At 42.9% G+C, this 19,325-nt stretch overlaps 1 protein-coding gene across 2 annotated transcripts in view; it reads left to right on the top strand.

The window, feature by feature from the left end:
* The first annotated feature begins 13,570 nt into the window (after positions 1-13,570).
* b3gat2 (beta-1,3-glucuronyltransferase 2 (glucuronosyltransferase S)) overlaps positions 13,571-19,325 on the top strand; it is a 116,388-nt gene continuing 110,633 nt past the window's right edge. The window contains exon 1 of one of the 2 annotated variants that reach the window (XR_005637153.1): positions 13,571-15,136. Coding sequence is in view for 1 of the 2 variants with exons in the window: in XM_039784296.1 (XP_039640230.1) it covers positions 14,567-15,136 (570 nt within the window). In the remaining variant the exon portion in view is untranslated. The remainder of the gene's footprint in view (positions 15,137-19,325) is intronic. The other variant, XM_039784296.1, reaches the window with a different exon arrangement.

Below are 19,325 nucleotides of genomic sequence, written 5' to 3'. Positions count from 1 at the left end.
CAGGGTCATCTTCGAAGTCAACTACTGGCCAGGCAGTATTTAGCACTCTCGGGACAGGCTCTCTGCGAGTGACACGGCGAGTGACATAATACTCCATGTCAGAGGACGAATCAGAAAACTTTTGTAACTCTTGAGTCGCTGGGTTTGAGTCTCTTTGACTTTTCTTACGAGTGTCTGCTCTGGTCTTGGGTCCGGCAGGTGGATCAGCATCCTGGTCAGTGGGTGGCATTCGCACAAACTGTCTAATAGGAAGAAGGTGGTCCCTGTGTATAGTCTTTGTCCCTAGCCTTCCATCCTCCTGTTTGATCTTGAACACAGGTAGGTTTGGCATCTTTCCAATGACAACATATGGGTCAGGACTCCACTTACTTTCCAGTTTGTGCTTGCCTCTCAGGCCTAGATTCCGGAGCAGTACTCTGTCGCCGATCTCTATGGACTGAAAGGTAACTCTGCGATTATACAGCCTCTTGTTTCTCTGGTGCCGTCTGTCTGCAGCATCAGAGGCTAACTTGTAGGCTTGCTTCAAGTCTTCCTTCAGCTTTGTGACATACTGGGTGTGAGACGCATCTTCTATGCCATCTGGGGACGTTCCAAAGCACAAGTCAACAGGAAGTCTCGCCTCTCTGCCAAACATTAGATGGTAAGGCGAGTACCCTGTGGCATCGCACTTGGTGCTGTTGTACGCGTGGACCAAGTAAGGCACATGTTGGCTCCAGGTACGCTTCTTCTCCCGGCTTAATGTACCCAGCATGGAGAGCAGAGTCCTGTTGAACCTTTCTGGCTGCGGGTCTCCTTGCGGATGATACGGCATTGTCCGCGACTTGTGTATCCCCATCAAGGTCAACAGCTCTCGGATTAAACGGCTCTTGAAATCTCTTCCTTGATCCGAATGGATCCTCGAAGGCAATCCATAATGTATGAAATATTTCTCCATCAGGACCTTTGCCACAACATGGGCCTTCTGGCTTTTTGTTGGGAAAGCCTGGGCGTATCTCGTGAAATGATCTGTGACCACTAACACGTTGCTTATGCCTTTAGAGTCTGGCTCCATGGAAAGAAAGTCCATGCACACTAAGTCCATAGGCCCATGGCTTACAATCTGGTGCAATGGAGCAGCTCTCTGTACAGGGGTCTTGTGAGTGACACACTCTCCACAGTTCTTGATGTATTCTTCCACATGCATCGACATCCTAGGCCAAAAGAATCTACTTCGGAGCAGGTCAACAGTTCTTTCTTGTCCCAGGTGCCCCAGGTCATCATGCATGGCCTTCATAACCATCTCCCGGAACTCTCTAGGCAGGATGAGTTGACTGACCACACTCCGGATGGTCTCTTACTGTATCGGTACAGCAATCCATCTTTCATCGACAGCTTCCCAGCTTCTCTTTTCAATCTAGACAACTCAGGACTCACATTCACATCCTCTGGCCAGTGCCCATGCTTGACGGCTTGAATGGCTGGTCTGATGGCTTCATCCTCTTCCTGAGCCTTCCTGAGACTCGGTTTGGACATGAGTTCCAGGGACTTTAACTCCATGTGTGTTGGAAATGCATACAGGTCAGGAACACAATGGGGAGATGCTCCAAGCTGAGCAACACAGACTGGGGTGCTGCGTGCAGCCTCTGGGATGCAAACTCTCTGGCACATGGTCTTTACTCCAGACTGAGGTATAGTCACCCAGCCATCATCATCCTCTTCTGGCATGTTCCTTGACAACAGGTCTGCATCAATGTACATCAAACTCGTATGTCGATAGGGCAGCTAGCCAGCAATGTCCCACCGCATTGAGCTTGGCTGTGGACAGCACGTACGTAAGTGGGTTGTTATCAGTACGTACGGTGAATCTTGCCCCATAAAGATAGTCGTGGAATTTGTCAACAACTGCCCACTTTAGTGACAAGAATTCCAGCTGATGTATGGGGTAGTTTCTCTCTGCAGAACTGAGTTTTCTGCTGGCAAAGGCAACTGGTCTTAGGCCTTCAGGGTGTTCTTGGTAAAGAACAGCACCAAGACCCTTCAAACTTGCGTCCACATGCAGGATGTATGGCTTCTGTGGATTGGCAAATGCCAGGACAGGCGCATGTGTCAGACAGTGGATTATGTGATGAAATGCATCGGTGCAGGATTTGTCCCATCTTTCTCCGAAAAGCTCAGATTCTTTCAAGTAGCCTTTGTTCACATCCTGGGCATACTTCTTGCTCTTCTGAGTTGAAGCATATCCCTTTGTGAGTTCAGTCAGTGGTCTCACGATTGCAGAATAGTTCTGAATGAATCGGCGGTAATAACCGCAAAACCCTAGGAAGGATTGTAACGTCTTCAGGTTTGTTGGCATTGGCCATGTAGTGACGGCCTCAATCTTGTTTGGATCTGGGGCGACGCCATCTGCAGACACGATGTGCCCCAGGTACTTGACCCTCGGCAGACAGATTTGGCACTTGTCAACTGAGAGTTTCAGCCCAACTTCACAGAGACGATCTAGAACCTTCAGCACTCTGTCTTTGTGTTCCTCAAGGGTTTTTCCAAACACTATCACATCGTCAAGGTCCACTAGCATTGTAAAAGGTTCATTTCTCCAACGGCCTTTTCCATTAACCTTTGAAAGGTTGCTGGTATATTTTATAACAATGAATACATTTCAACCGGGTTACATTAGCTTTATAAGACATTTAGTTAGATGTTGTATAAGTGACGTGACGAAATTCAAACTGTAAATATACTCGAATTACGCCTAAAATGAAGCTAACTATCCGTGATTTGTAGCTAGCTACACATAGCTAGGATTGAAGGGACAGTCGCAGCTAACGAAACACCTAGTCTTCACAAATATTCATTAACTTGAAATCAGACACCGTTGTTAGCTTTATAAGACATTTAGTTAGATGTTGTATAAGTGGCGTGACATGTGTGTAACATGTGGTAAGAGATTGCTGGTGCAACAAGCTCGCTACCACGCTTGCACTCTCACACAATGTGCCATTTAGCTAGCAGGAAGATGGGAGTTGCAGGCCCTGGAGCTTTGTCAGGGCAGCGGCGTTTGGTAGTCCATGCTGTGGGCTGCCAGCCGTGACGGAGCTCCAAGTACCTCATAGAAGGCCGGGGTCTGTGAAGGAAGGCAGGCCGGGCGGCGAGGCAGCACTGGCAGCTGAACTCCGACACACAGTCTTACCAAATTTGCAATTAGCCATCAATTTTCGTAAAACGGCCCATATTTGAGCTTTATATAGTTGATTTCTCGCTTAAAAAAGTCTCAGAAGTGAATTTAATAACGAAATAGCCTGACAAACAATGTATAACTTTGCAGTGTCTGAAATATGAGACCTGCTGTCGAGTCTCCCATGTTTTTCTATGTAGTTTGCTCAAACCAATTAGCGCGTAGCTCATTCAGAATATTCATGAGCATACCATATTTGGAAGAAAAGCTCTTGTTGCAAATAGAGCCATATTCACAGGGTAAAAGGGCCTAATAAAATAGCATTGGGCAATTTTCAGCCCAACCAATGTTACATACCCCATTAGGAGACCTTAAGGAACAGTGTAAAATACCCTATATAATCATTCTATCACCCCTTTAAATTGTATTGGCACTGTACTGTGGATATGTTCATATCTGCATTTTTTATAACAAAAGTTTCCCTACCACTTACCAAGAATGTGATTGATGGAAAAGATAAAACTAAATGAAAAAAGATGAAACCCACCACACACTTATCTCCATGTATGTGGTACTTGTGCAGATGACCTTAAAATTATTCAGTGTTTCTTTAAGAGTTACATCTATAGGCAAGGAAAATGTCTCTGAAAACTGTCTATTGAAAATGACAATAAAGGTAAAATTTGAAATCCTTTTAATGATAAGGACGTTCATGTATACTTAGGTATAGTCATAGCTCAGCTCAGCTGTATGCTCATTATTTCAGGCTAAGGGCTTCCCAAAAACAATAGCCCCTGTCACATTTGAATGTTACCCCGTTATTTCGCTTCACATTCTGTATAAAAAATATACAGAATGGGGGGGCAGAGTTGTTCCGCCGTTAGGCCAGTAGTGAAGGTAGTAACAGAAGGTAGGTAGTAACATAGCCGAATCGACGTCAGTGTAAAAGTGACAGGCGGGGCGGCTGAACCACAAGGACTACGCCGCCGTTGTTTGGTTCAGTGTAAAAAAGCAAAGCCAGCGTAATGGTGGATCTTCCTTATGGCAGTACTGTGTAAAAAAGGCTAACGTGACATATGTACAACAAATATGACAAACTGAATTATGAAGAAATGTGGGAGGTGGAGGGCTGTGTGGCTGTACAGTCACACTCTCCGTCCTCTAGCAGCACTCTGCCACTAGCAGTGTCACCACACTGTGTGGCCATGGCAGACTCCTGACATTTGACACAATGTCACATATTAGCCAAGCCAAAACCACAGCATCTCCAAATATAAATGGATTGTATTTATATAGTGCTTTTCTAGTCTTAACGCCTACTCGAATCGCTTTTATATATTACAGGCACCATTCACACACATTCATACACTGTGGCCGAGGCTGCCATACCAAGGTGCCACCTGCTCATCAGATAAACATTCACATATTGATGGCGCAGTATCAGGAGCATTCGGGCAAGGGCGTAACTTCAGGTTCAACATTGGGGGGGTTTGTCTGCATGCATTTATGGTGCAAATGTCTTTATTTATGTAAAGGCAATTATAATAGGTTTTTAGGATGGGTTGCACAAACCAGTTTTGATTATTGTCCCCTCTGTAAATTACACCTATGCATTCGGGGTTCAGTACTGTCTTGCCCAAGGACACTATGACATGGGACTGCAGCGCCAGGGATCAAACCACCAACCTTCTTATTGGTAGGCAACCGCTCTACCACTTGAGCCACAGCCACCAACCTTACTTTGATGGCGGGCAGCTGATAAAATTAATAGAACTGGAACTCACATCATCCAGATTGACTTAGGACCAGCTTGTTTACTGCTGATGCTTTTAATAGCATCCAGAAAAGCTGGACCAGAAGGGGTGTTTGCATCAATGGGATGAACGAATAACTGGATTATCTGAAAATGTGTGGTTTTTTTTTTTTTCAACTGCTGTAACACGTTGACAAAGTGCTCAGGTAATGCTGGGCAGATTGGAGTTTTAGCTGTACAAACATTTCTCAGAGCTTCTCCGGAGGCAGAAATAGAAAAAAAGCGCTGGCGGATATAAAGCATAGAGCTTTTTCAGAGCTCAAGGCGGGGGCACAAGACAAAGAAAAATGCAAATAAACTCTATTTACAGCAAGTTAAAACTACTTGATATTTTTTATATTATCATTGAATCAGTGTGTAGGCTATATAATGTAAAAGTTGTTTTACCTTTACTTTGCCACCCCACTCTACAGGTTCCCTCAATTCTATAGAGCCTTTCAACCAATTTCATTTTTTCCCCTAATTGCATTTCTAACCTGAGCAGGCAGCTTTCTTCAGCAAAAATCTCTGATAAATATACAATAAGACGTGCCCAGCATCAAACAGTAGATATACAAACCTGGTTGCAAGCTTGCTGTCTGCCAAACAAAGCTAGAATCTAGCTGGTGATCATAAAGAGGCAAAGTCCTTCCCCTTCCGGTGGACCACCATGGGACCTTAATTCAGAAAAAAATATGAACGGTGGTGAATGACAAATTATGTTTTGATCCTGTTTTATCGTTGAAGTATAAGACTGTGAAAAAAGAAAGACTACACACTTCAAAGAAGAGGGAAAGGAGAGGGACTTTGAAGCATTTTGAAGCTACGGAGACAGATACACTTGTTGTTTCAGTGATCTTGTTGCCACAAATGTGGCTTTATATGTTATATGTTCTTTTGCTGCTTTTTTTCTAAATTATATTATATTCTATATTTGAGTTGAGATAGCTAAAACGAGAGTGAATAATGCATATTAGCCAGGTGGACAGAAACACAACTCCAAATCACTGGTAATGTTTCCATGTTTGCTGTATATGCTAAGATGTTAGCTATAACAACTTTAATTCAATTTTATTCAATTTTATTTATAGTATCAAATCATAACAAGAGTAATCTCTTTACATATAGAGTAGGTCCAGACCACACTCTATAATATACAAAAACCCAACAATTCCAGTAATTCTCCCAAGAGCAAGCATTTAGTGCGACAGTGGCGAGGAAAAACTCTTTTAGGGCAAAAACCTTTTAGGGAGAAACCTCGGACAGACCCAGGCTCTTGGTAGGCGGTGTCTGACGGTGCCGGTTGGGGGTGTGATGAACAGTGGCAATAATAGTCACAATAAAGATAATGGAACAGTAACTAGAAATAGTAGTTATAGTAGTTCATAGCATAGCAGGGCACTGCAGAGCATAGCAGGGCATAGCAGGGCATAGCAGGGCACTGCAGAGCGTAGCAGGGTGTAACGGGGTGTAACGGGGCATAGCAGGGCGCGCAGCAGGACCACGGCGACACCTGCAACCATGATTGTTTGTTGTTTCCATGAGGAAACATGCTGGGCGAAAAAAAAACATAAGGACTGCGGGGAATAAGCTCCCCAGAGCTAGGTTAGTAACAAGCATGTCTGGGACATGGATGCACACAGATGGCAAGAGAGAGGAGAGAAAAGCTCAGTGTGTCAAAGGAAGTCCCCCGGCAGTCTAAAACTAGAACAGCATAATTAAGAGAGACAGGGTAAGGAGAGGAGCCTGGTCGGGGCCGACCAGGCTCCTCTCCCGCGCTGGATTGGGCTGTACTGGCCTGTACTGGCCTGCCTCCCTCTACTTTGATTATATCATTGATTATATGGTAGATGAATCTGACGACTATGAAGAGAAGCAGAGAAGACAAGAGGTGCCGCGTCTGCAGACACACACCCTCCCCCGCCGGTCTGGCTTAACGCTGCAACTCCTCACTCCCTAACTATAAGCTTTATCGAAGAGGAGAGTTTTAAGTTTACTCTTAAATGTGGTGACAGTGTCTGCCCCACTGAACCCAGACTGGAAGCTGGTTCCACAGGAGAGGACCCAGTGATGTGATTATGTCAGTGTTGGGTTTCAGCTTTTTCCGCTGCCCTTAAGTAGCAAAAAAACTGCATCTATGAACATATACTAGAGTAACTTCTTTTTAATTTCCTTCTTCAACGACAGACATGACATAGGAACTTGGGAGGGTCAGCTACCTTGAAAACCACCAGCTACCAGCTAGTTGCTTACATTTGGAGGTGTAACCTAACAGCTAAAAGAATAAAAGATTCCGTTGTTTGAGTTAGTAGCATATATCAGCCAGCTCCTCTTTTTATCATATCTAATTTCACAAACTATTTACTGCCCATTTGAGGTTTAATTCTGTCTCCAGAGTATTTCTGCCACTGAAAAATCTGCATTTATCATCTGACAAAGCTTTTGTTATTGTACATTATCAATTAATTATCTCCGCCAGGCGTAAACATGGAAGGGATCATGGGTTTGGTTGTGTGTGTGTGTGTGTGTGTGTGTGTGTTTTGTGTGTGTGTGTGTGTGTGTGTGTGTGTGTGTGTGTGTGTGTGTGTGTGTGTGCGCGCTTGCCTGTCTGACTCTCTGTCTGTCTGCAGCTAATCTCGCATAATACTGGACCTATCAGCCTAAATGATTTTTGTGCACATTATGTGCAAGGCCTTTTTGTGGTTGCGGTGATTTATTTGAATATTTTTGACTGCTCTGCTTTATACCATCACTGTGTGCTTCAGAAGCTAAAGGCATTTTCGGCAATCGACTAGGCTAAAAACAAGCCTTACCTGTTGTTGTAGGTCACATTTTGGGATCATCTGGGAGCCAGGAGGGACAAATGAGTGAGGCTACATCCTCACTAATACTCGTACTTTCGTTTTAAAATTACCTTTTAAAATGAAAACGATCTTCATACTCATCAGCATTTTAGAATGGTTTCAGAAATAATCTCCGTCCATACCAACACGCCTGAAAAAATGCATATCACACACCATTCAGGTAAACTTCGGCATGCGCATAACGGTGTTAACGCGGTGTATAGGGCAGATAATGCTGCTGGACACGGGAATTATCGCAAATCACTCGAGTAATAGCATGCCTCTTGTGCATGTATAGTAGCAGCATTATACATGTGGCAAAAGTTAAATGCTTTTAAACTAAAACGTAGTGGATGTAGCCCAAGATTTAACTCTTATCTTTTTGGAAGGGGAGAGAGAGAGACACACCTGGCAGAGAGTGCAGTTTTCTAGTTCAGAATAGCATTTATTAGCTGTGAAAATGAACGACATGCTAAGGTAATTAGTTTGAGATCTTATCAGTGGCTGATGCTTTACATTGCAGAGCAGTACATACTGTATCTGCAGCTGGAATGGTTATGTGAAAGAAAGTTGCAATTATGTATACTTAAACATGTCTATTTTTGGCCCAACTGTTCTTTCAGCTGCCAGTCCTTTACATGCTTACACACAGATACAAACACTTCCTCTGAATAAACTGCATTTGTAATGTGGAGACAGGTGACGGACAAGGCAGTTTGACAAGTGATTGACGTGACAGCATGACAGGAGAAGATTTTTAACAAAGATTGATGGATCAGGAAAAGAGTCATGACTTGACACTGGACTGATAGGAGGAGGGCAACCTCTGACAGCAGCATTTAAAGGAGCAGTAAGTACAACTGTGGCATAAAATGGCAGAATGGAGATGTTGATCGATTCCAATGACTCAAACATTGCTTGGCTTGCTGCTGAGACTTCTCATTCTCAACACTATTCAAAAGAAATGAGTCAAGTATTGCTACAAATTGAGTTTCAAAACATGACTGGATGATTGATGGATTATACAGTAAAGTTTTATATAATATGATACAATGCAATACGATTTCAATTTATTAGAGCAAGCCCCTTTAGATAAATCATTTTGTTTTCAATGTCCCACATAAAATAAAAATGCTGTCCTTCCTCTGTGTTACCTACTAATATCTGTAGCAATTGCAATCAAAATGATCTCATTAAAAATTCCATTTTGCTGGATGAGTCATTTAAATTTCTAAATGGCTTGTGTGTGAACACATGGAAGAACACGCAATCAAGGTTGATAAAGCATGACAATTTAATATTGGAATAGAGCCGGGCAAACCATTTGCTATCGTCACATCAGTCTCTTAAAAGTGATTTATCATTGAGTAAGCCCATTACTTGTTTTTCACCCAAATCATTGAGCACGAGATTGATTAAGCCTCCAGAAGTCCTTTTGTTTGAGAGCAATGTAATACTAGGTCTCAAAGTGCCAAAGATAGTGCTTAAAAGTACTACCGCGCTCTGTAAACATCAGCTCTCCCAGGCCGCTACCTAGTCCAAACAATCAAAGGTGCTTTCATTCTGTGAAATTATGAGCTTGTTTGCCTGCAATTAGTTTGGTGTGAACCAACTCTATTAGCCTGGCTCAGTGATTTCTCTTCTCTTTCCTCCCGACAGATCTCTTGATCCGTGGTGTGTGCATAATTAACCATCAATGATTAGCGTCTCGGCTGAAGTAGAGAACGCCAATAACCCAGGAGCTCCCGCTTTCATCTGTTTCAAGGACCCCTGAATGAATCCACAATAGACCACGGACAAGGACGTGCACAGACATTTGGAGGGGCTATTGCTCTAATCTGAACCCCCATCCCTGTTCAGCCTTCAAAAATAGAGATGTCTTATAATTCTGAATGAATTCTATAATGTACCTTTCAATTAAGAATACTATTGGCATCTATCTTTTTCCTTATCGCACTTTTACTGACATGGCCCTTTTATAGGAACACTCACCACACTCATTATGTAGCCGTCTGGTTTGTTAAGTGGTGCTCCTAATGCTCTCCCTCCCTCTCTGGTCTGGAGCCTTGTGCTAGGCCTCATTTTGAAAAGAGTTAATAGAATCTGAATAAAGTATACTGTACTTTTCACTGCTAAAAAACTGAACACTGACACTAGTGCTGCCAGTTGACCTATAGACTGTGGCTGCTCTCAATGATTCTGATTGAGATAACTAATGTTATGATTTGGCACGATAAATAATATTTATGTTTATGTATAGTATAAACAACAATTACAACATGACTATAGTAAAACTATTTTACTCGATCCCCAGGTTCTCAAATGCTCTGTGAACTGGAGCTTTTGATATACATCAAATAATAACTAATTCACAATGCTATACACGGCACGGATACAATTTACTGTGCATTTATTATTAAATGAAGCATTTGTTTTTAATTAGTTATTAGCCTACTCCAACTTAAAGAAAAAATATTAAATGCTTCTCTCACAGCTGACCTGCTGGCAGTTTTAATCCAGCTCTGCAAAGTTGCAGATCTTTTAGCTGTTTCTTTGAGCTCTTATCTCTCTTCTTCAGTCATCTTTGTTGTGAAGGCATACTTAAGCACACAAAACTTTAACTATTTATCTTTAAATGTTACAGTTATATGGCTGAAAATGACAACAGAAATAAAAAAGTTTGCTGATTTCACATATCTCCGCAATTCAAATCAACGGCCATTTGTATACCCCGAAGTGATTTTTGTGTTACCTCGACGTCACAGTGTTTTGGTTTATAGAGGATGAAAAGAGAACTGTTGTATCCAACACTAATTTTCATTCCCAACACCATATGTCTGTTGGGTCTGAGCATTATCAGGGTGATACGGTGTGATGCATTTTCTCATTGTATTGTGAGTTACGCAATATGTAGTCTATATCCATGACCTTCCACTTCCGGGATTGCCCCGTTGCCGCCGGAAATTCTGCCGTATGTCCTTTTTTTCGACCGGATTTCCGTTACCTTCCGCTTTCTTTGTGTTGGCATTCTAAACTCCGGTTGATTCATGAGTACTATGGTTAACTGCTCCTCAGATCTCTGCAGGGTAAATCCAGACAGCTAGCTAGACTATCTGTCCAATCTGAGTTTTCTGTTGCACGACTAAAACAACTTTTGAATGTACACATGTTCCACCAAAACAAGTTCCTTCCCGAGGCTATTTTGCAGAGGCACCGGGGCTCTGCACAGCGCTTAGCGGTGCCCATGGCGATTGTGATTGGTTTAAAGAAATGCCAATAAACCACAGCATGTTTTTCTCCCATCCCGGAATGCTGTGTGGACTAGCAAGACCTTCCTCCATAGCTCCGCAGCATTGTGGAGGAAAGTCTGTTAAAGCGAGACTACGCTATATGTAAATTGCATATCATCAATGTTCCTTTATTTTTGACCCGGTAGAAGTCTTTCAGTGTCCTGGAGGTCCACAGGTCCTAATACAAACCTGAACCACATCAGCTTCAGTTAATGGAATTACATTAACTGAAGATGAAGCATATAAAATGTCAAAAACTCCCATTCAAAATGCCCATCACAAGTTCCTGGAGCCCAAGATGAAGCTTGTTGCTCATGTTATGTCCAAACATCATCTCAAAACACCAAAGACTTTCATTTGACTGTCATAAGTCACAGAAAATCTTCAAATTTGAGAGGCTGGAAACAGTGCTTTCTTTGTTTTTTTCTTTTAAAAATGACTTTGACTAACAGTTAATCAAAATATTGAGTTTTCAGTAAATCAACTCACGACTACATTCTAAAAGCACTGGGTGTACTGGTAGCCTATAGATTGACGATGCATACCACAAATTGCCCAGGCCCATATTGCCCAGGACCTACAGCATGTCTTATTCCCCTCTCTCTTATTGTCTATACACAATTATTTTCATTAGTCTGATGATTATTCTATTAATCGTTTGGTCTAACACAGAGATCTTAAACAGGGGGTCTGGAATCCCTAGGGGGTCTTGTTCTTTTTTTTCAAAAACAAAAATGTCTTATCATATATTATTGGCATTCATATTATTGGAAAATATAAATCACCCTATTTGTTAAAAAAAAAACACTGATGATAGGCTTACTGGCCTGAGGTACTGTGGTCATTAAGGCCATCCACAGATACAGTTCATCCTAAGGATTCACTGTACCAAATGTTTAACATAAAAAGATAATTTGTAAAATCATGCCAACAATTATTATTCTAATATATCTTCGTAATTCCATGCACTAAAAAGGTATGTATAAAGGCTTTAGGTCACCCTACACATTATTGTAGGCCCAGTTTAATGCAACTTAATGTTATACAATATATGTAGTAGGGGGTCCCTGCTCTGTCTCTCTTTCAGTTAAGGGTCCTTGGCTTAAAGGTCCCATGGCATGAAAATTTCACTTTATGAGGTTTTTAAACATTAATATGAGTTCCCCCAGCCTGCCTATGGTCCCCAATTGGCTTGAAATGGTGATAGGTGTAAACCGAGCCCTAGGTATCCTACTCTGCCTTTGAGAAAATGAAAGCTCAGATGAGCTGTTCTTGAATCTTGCTTGTTATGAGGTCATAAGGAGCAAGGTTACCTCCCCTTTCTCTGCTTTGCCCGCCCAGAGAATTTGGCCAACCCATGAGAGAGAGACATCATGGCTTTCAAATGAGCATAGTGGCAGTTGGTCAAGGCCACACCCCCACTCTCCACCTTGCCCCTCCATCTCTCCTCCTCAATAGCTACAGACACAGAAATGCCACATTCTGAGGAAAGCTCATTGTGGGACTGGCTCTAGTGGCTGTAATTCTGCACCAAGGCTGAATTTCGGGAAAGAGACTTCAGATACAGTATTAGGGGACCAATGAGGTCTATATAAAAGCATCCAAAGAGCACCATGTTATCGGACCTTTAAAAAAACATTGAAGACCCCTGGTCTAACAGTAGTGGCCAGAATGCGGCTGCTAGATTGTTGACCGGTACCAGAAGGAGGGATCATATTGCCCCGATACTGGCTTCTCTTCACTGGTTACCGGTCAAATATAGAATCGATTTTAAGGTAATGTTACTTGTTTTTAAGGCATTACATAGATTGGCCCCTTTATATATTGCTGATCTCCTTACCCTACATCACTCCTCCAGGAACCTAAGATCGTCTAATCACTTCCTTTTAGCTATTCCACAGTCTCGGATGAAAACAAAGGGTGATTGTGCCTTCTCCGTTGTGTCCCCAAGACTCTGGAACAAACTTCCCATTCATATTAGGTCCTCCTCTACTGCCGAGATCTTTAAGTCTCATTTTATAAAAGATTTTTATTCTTTGGCGTATGATTTAGTTTAGGGACATTTGTATAGAAGTGTGTTGTTTGTATGATATTCATTTTGTCTATATTTTTATTGTCTTCCTTTGTTTTTATAACATAATATAACTGTACAGCACTTTATTCACCCTAGGTTGGTTTAATGTGTGCTCTATAAATTAATTGACTTGACTTGACCACCAGTCCAAAACTCCAAAATATGCAGTTTAATATCACGTGAGGCAAAGACAGGTAATAAATCATGACAGTCAATGTGGAAACTAGGACTATAATGTTTGACTTTGTCCTAACAAATGTAGGCCTAATACATTTTCAACTACTGTATTAATATACTTGCCATTTAGCTTTCTTAAATAAATGTTGTCAAACTGTGACCTGTGGACCTCATATATTAGAGCTTACATTGTGACCTATTTCTTACTATGTTGCCCTGACATTTAAAAAAAAAAATTTTTCTTGAGTTATTGTTTTTAAGTTTGGAATAAACTACACTATATAAGGGAAGATGATGGTGGCCAAAGTGAAAAGCTTGTTTGCAACTGGTTGATTTCTAAAATGAAATGTTTCTTGTGTTATCAGCATTGGGACCACTGGAACTCTCCCACAGCCCCCTGGAGGTATCCATGTTTAACCTAATAATGTATTCTTGACAAACACAGCAACACAGGCTACTCTCTCTCTCTCTGTCTGTGTGTGTGTGTTTGTGTGTTTCTCTCCCTGTCTTTCTCTCTCTGTCTCTCTCTTTCTCTGTGTGTCTGCCTCTCTCTCTGTCTCTCTCTCGCTGTGTCTCTCTCTCTCTGTGTGTCTCTATGCCTTTCTATCAGCTGGGTTTATTCTCAGCTGACTGATGCACACAACATAACAAGGCCTTTCTCCCGTCCTCTCTCTCTCTCTCTCTCTACCCCCCCCTCTGGCGCACTCTCTCTCTCCCCAGGTTCTCTCCTCCATCCGGTCGCCCCTCCTCTGCTGTGCACCTGCTCCTCCCCTCCTGCCTTATTATCCTCAGACTCAGAGCAGCGCTCCGTCCTCGCCAAGTGATGCTCCTCGGCGGCGCACATCGGTGGCTTATCACCGACCGGCGCAGGGAGGAACGCGGCTTGTTTCTTCTCCTCTGGAAACAACGCTGAGGGACGGCACAAAATGGGCATGTAACGGGGCTTGTGTACGAGTGAGCCCGAGGAGGGTAGGACGACGAAGAAGCACTCAGGTCCCATCCGAGGGAAGAGAGGAAGGAGGAGGAGGAGGAGGAGGAGGAGGACTCCGGGGAAAGGGTCCCGGCGGGACGGGGGGAACGCACGCAGCGGAAGGTTTTGTGCTCTACATAGTTTGAAAATGGACTAAAGGCGTCTGTTCCTGTTGTTTGGTTGTGACATAATATAATCACGGGATTCGAAGGAAAGGTTGTTGGAGTTGCGGTGGCTCGCGCGGTGCCTTTCTGTTTGCGATGGAGTGAATGAAAGAGAGGGCGCGCGGTAACTTCAGCCTCGCCATGAAATCAGTGTTTTTCAGCCGCTTCTTCATCCTGCTGCCCTGGGTCCTTATTGTCATCATCATGATCGATATGGACAGTAAAAGGGCGGTCCGGGCTCCAGCGGCCGGTCGCACCGGCAGGGCGCAGCGGGCCGCCCGAAACGGCGACCCGGGAGTCGGTGGCGCCCAGAACCAGTCCGCTCTGCCGGTTATCTACGCCATTACTCCGACGTACACCCGGCCGGTGCAGAAAGCGGAGCTGACCCGTCTGGCCCACGCCTTCCGCCAGGTGCCCCGGTTCCACTGGATCGTAGTAGAGGACTCGACCACGCGCACGGAGCTGGTGGCGCGCTTTCTGGCCCGGTGCGGCGTGCCGTACACACACCTGCATGTGTTCACTCCGCGCAGGTTTAAGCGCACCGGGATGCCACGCGCCACCGAACAGAGGAATGTGGCTCTCGCGTGGCTCCGGCAGCACCGGGGCACGCGGGACGCCGGGGTGGTTTTCTTCGCGGATGACGACAACACGTACAGCCTGGAGCTGTTTGAGGAGGTAACCGGACATTAAACATGTCGCCTGTGTAATTAAGTAGTCTACTGTCTGTCCTGTTCACTAACTAGCTAATCATAACTTTACCGCAGTCTAAATGCACTATGGCGCAACGTAGCTGCAGCATATTCTTAAACTTTTACTAGACAAAATATGATTTAAAGGGAGCAATTTTAGTTTGAAAACCGTGAGATGGAAGGGCGTAACTTTGGGTTCAGCATTGGGGGAAATTAAATTTTGAGCATATCAAACACTTTGTTTCCTGCATTCTGGTGAACTTTTTTCCAACAATTTGTGCCTTCTCTGCATCAGTTTATGGTGCAAATGTCTTTAATTATGTAAAGGATATTTAGGGGGGTTGCACTGGCCAGTTTTGATTATTAAGGGGGTTGTAACCCCCCACCCACCACACCTGTAAATTACGCCTATGGATGGAAACACAGTTTATTGCAGTGAAATAGCCTATCTTACACGTAAAAGTCCTGCATTTAAAACCTAAATGTGAAATAACAGAAGTAGCCTAGCCTATACAATGTATGCTACTTAAATAGATACAATGTAAGTTCTGAAAGAGAAAATAGCAAATACATTTTACAAAGTAAAAGTTAAACTCATAAGTAATAAAAATAAAAATAAAACTCTTAAGTAATACCCTAAAGGGGTTTTGCTGCTACAACCTACGACCTGGTCTGGTATGACTAGGGTGACCAGATTTCCCGGAACTAAAACCGGGACACTTTGCATGTGACCGTAGTGCTCGTCCACGCGCACGCTTTTTAACGTGAACATGTGCCAGCCCAGGTCAGACGTAGACACAGATTAGACACAATTTTGCCAAAAAGCACACATAGGCCTACTGCTCACAACATAATCGGTGCTCAGTTAATATTCATGAATTTTCTTGGCCTACATATCTAAGAAATACTATTAAAAGACATTGCGTTTTGTGTAGTACCAACTTTATTTTTCAGACTTAAAGCATTCTTTTGGAAAATGCACCCACTACATTTGTGAAAAACTTTGTGAAAAGGTATTTTTTCGCACAGATTATGCAGACGCAGACCGCTACGATTGACTGACTCACACACACACATACATACACACACACACACACACACACACACACATTGTTAAAATCATACGCTGGACGCTTTATTAGTCTTTCTACATGGGTTTAGTTTCATCTGACATTATGCAGAATAACCCCTTTCAGATTCATTTCACTACATATTATATGATAAAATGAGCATTAATATTGATGCATTAACATGTTAACAGCATTGTAATGTTGTAGCCAATGTACAGGGAGGTAAATTAACCTGTAAAGTAACTAGCAGTCAAAGAAATGAAAAAATACATGAAAATTGTACTTAATTAGAGTAGGACTTATAGTTGGAGCCCACCAGCAAACTGCTGATAAACCTCAGAACCAGGGGCGATTCTAGGATCAGACCTTTAGGAGGGCTCAGCCCCTAATGAGAATGTGACATGGATACAGTGCTTTGCAAAAGTGTTAACCCCCCCACACCCACCCACCCACACCCCGACCAGCTCTTATCAGCACTATGAGGGTAAAGGGTCTATTTCAGGGGTCACCAACTGGCTGACTCTGGTCCAAAACTGGAGTGCGAAAGGCTTCCATCTGGACCACGAAGCCTTTCGACACAACTGCGAAAATTTATAAATTATATCCGTATTTCTCTTTAAAAAAAGGAACTTTTTACAGGCAGAACGAGGCCAGCTCTGTAGACCTGTATGGGTCCTGCGACTGTTTGATGCCGTTGCTAGGTTGCAACAAGTTCTACGAGGCCGGTGGGCCTCATTTCCAAGGGGGTAAGCGAGCCTTCACAAAGCGTTCTGAAGCGTTTAAAGACTCTATTTGTCCATTGTTTATTTCTAAAGAAACACAACAATGTATAAAAGGCTCCATTACCTTGTATCTCACGTTATTGCTCTGTAGCAGGCGTTTTTGTAAAAATAGGCTAACGATGGTGTTAGGGCTGGGCGATAAATCGATTTTATGTGTAGTTAACGTTGATTTGTTTAAATGAAAATCGGTTTTCTCCTTAACATCCGCCAACGCTCCCCTCTGTGCTCCCGTAGTTCCGAACGGGCTCAGCCCTCCCCCCGCGCGTTTGCCATAGAGATACACAAACAACATGGCAGCGACAGGGACTAACATTAGTTCTTTTCTTAACTAGTCGTTTCATTACTTACTTAACCGTAATCTCCGCTGAAATGACCAGCAACTCGCGGTGCCCTGTCCCCGGCTGACAGTCACCTATTCTCAGATAACTGACCCACCAACTAAAGCCTGACCTGTCGGAGCACCATACAGAGCACAAGAGCCGGTGTTGAGGAACTCTGTTGCGGCTCAACACATCTACTAAATGGTGCTGGTACGACCAAGCTGTGACGGAGGTCTGTAGCGGCTTAAACAACTAGCAATCACCGCTCTGTAGCACGGAGCTCCTCTTCAACATTTTTTTTTTTACCGCTAGTTAATACGAAGGAGCTCGCTACAGGTATGCTACATGAGACCATTGGATGTTAATGTACGTTACTCAGCAACTAGCTACAGTTGAAATAGGGGGGCAAGTTTTGTTGTTCAACTAATGTCAAAATAAAAGTTTTTTGGTGTTTGTTTTTGTGAAAACAGCTTTATCTCGCGCATCCGTTTTGTTGTTATATTTCCCCAAAATTGGCATGAATAATCATAATGGTATACATGCCCCGTGTGTGTGCATGCGTGTATGAGTCAAAACAAAAAAAGTCATCTGCAGATTGAATTTAAGTAAGGGGGTAAAAAATCAATTTAAATCTTAAATTGATTTTTTTGTGAAAAAATCAGGGATTTTTTTCTTAGGCCATATCGCCCAGCCCTAGATAATGTCATAACCATGCAACTTTCTGTCGCATACACTGCATGAAAAGTGGGATTTCCGTCCCCGTAAACGCCTGTAAACGCCCGGAAATCCCCCTAATTTTCGGCAGTTATCGACAATTTACAGGCTGCGAACATCACTTTCGTCTGTGCCACATATTGTCGGAAACGAACCATGACGTATATGGAGACCCCCCGCGGAGGTGTTAATGGATCTAATTAGAATATAGGCACTGGCACTCACTATTGGCTGAAACCACTATTTTTAAACAAGAAAAATCTCTCGTGATTGGTTGACAGGTCTGTCACGGGTTAGGTTATTGGTCAACCTGGGCCATTATTATAATAAAACTATATATATATATATATATACATTTATTTATTTATTATATTTATTTCATATATGCTATGTTGTATATTCATGTCATGATTATCATAGTTAAAATGATTTGCCAGGAACGTGCTGTTTATTCAAAGATAGAGCTTTATTGACACAAAACACAAACGCAATCAGAAAAAAACTGTGTACAAAGCATCGGAGACACAGCACACACAACAAATATCCCTCGCTCACGAGAAGCAGCACCGTCCACATCTAACCCGCGGCCGCCTCGGAGCTGTTGGTAACCGGCAGCATTCGGTCTAAATTCTGTCCATTTAGCAGACGTCTGTGGTGCGTTGTCCTGTATGTCTATGTAGCGCACTTCCAAATGTCCACCTCACCCACAGCCAGCACACTCTGTCTCGCTTCCAGCAGCTGTAAAATCAATCAATAAAGACAATCAGTACTGCGCAATGCACTGCTTACGGACACAACACATCTATGAATGCACCTGAAAAATATTCACATTAACCAAACAGATCTAGTCGTACCCTCTTTTCTTCTCAACCGACTCCGAGCTGAACTCTTCACAGCTTCTGCCCACGATGCCACATCTGGTTGTTTCTACCTGTTCCTGCGTGCTGTCTCGTAATAGGTCTTACAGGCAGCTGAAAAACAATTAAATGAGAGTGGCATGAATAAAAAAAAACATAAGTTACAGTAAAATTAAACAAAGAAAGATGAAAAAGTAAAAAATACTTACACACAATGGCGTAATTATCAGCGTCATGTAAATCTGGACCGGCAGACAGCTACGAGCAAATATAGGTCACAGCCTCGTTATGAGGCGAGGTTAGTCTGTTAAAAAATACGGTTAAGATTGGTATCTATGTCCTTATACAGAAAAATTAATGAAGTTCATTCAATGAAAGCATATTCTTTAAATCTTACCCTTGCTCCGGTTAGTAGCGCCTGCTACAGTTTGT

The sequence above is a fragment of the Perca fluviatilis genome, chromosome 19 (genome assembly GCF_010015445.1).
Source record: "Perca fluviatilis chromosome 19, GENO_Pfluv_1.0, whole genome shotgun sequence".
Classification (NCBI taxonomy): domain Eukaryota; kingdom Metazoa; phylum Chordata; class Actinopteri; order Perciformes; family Percidae; genus Perca; species Perca fluviatilis.
This window is presented reverse-complemented; position numbering and strand designations above follow the sequence as displayed.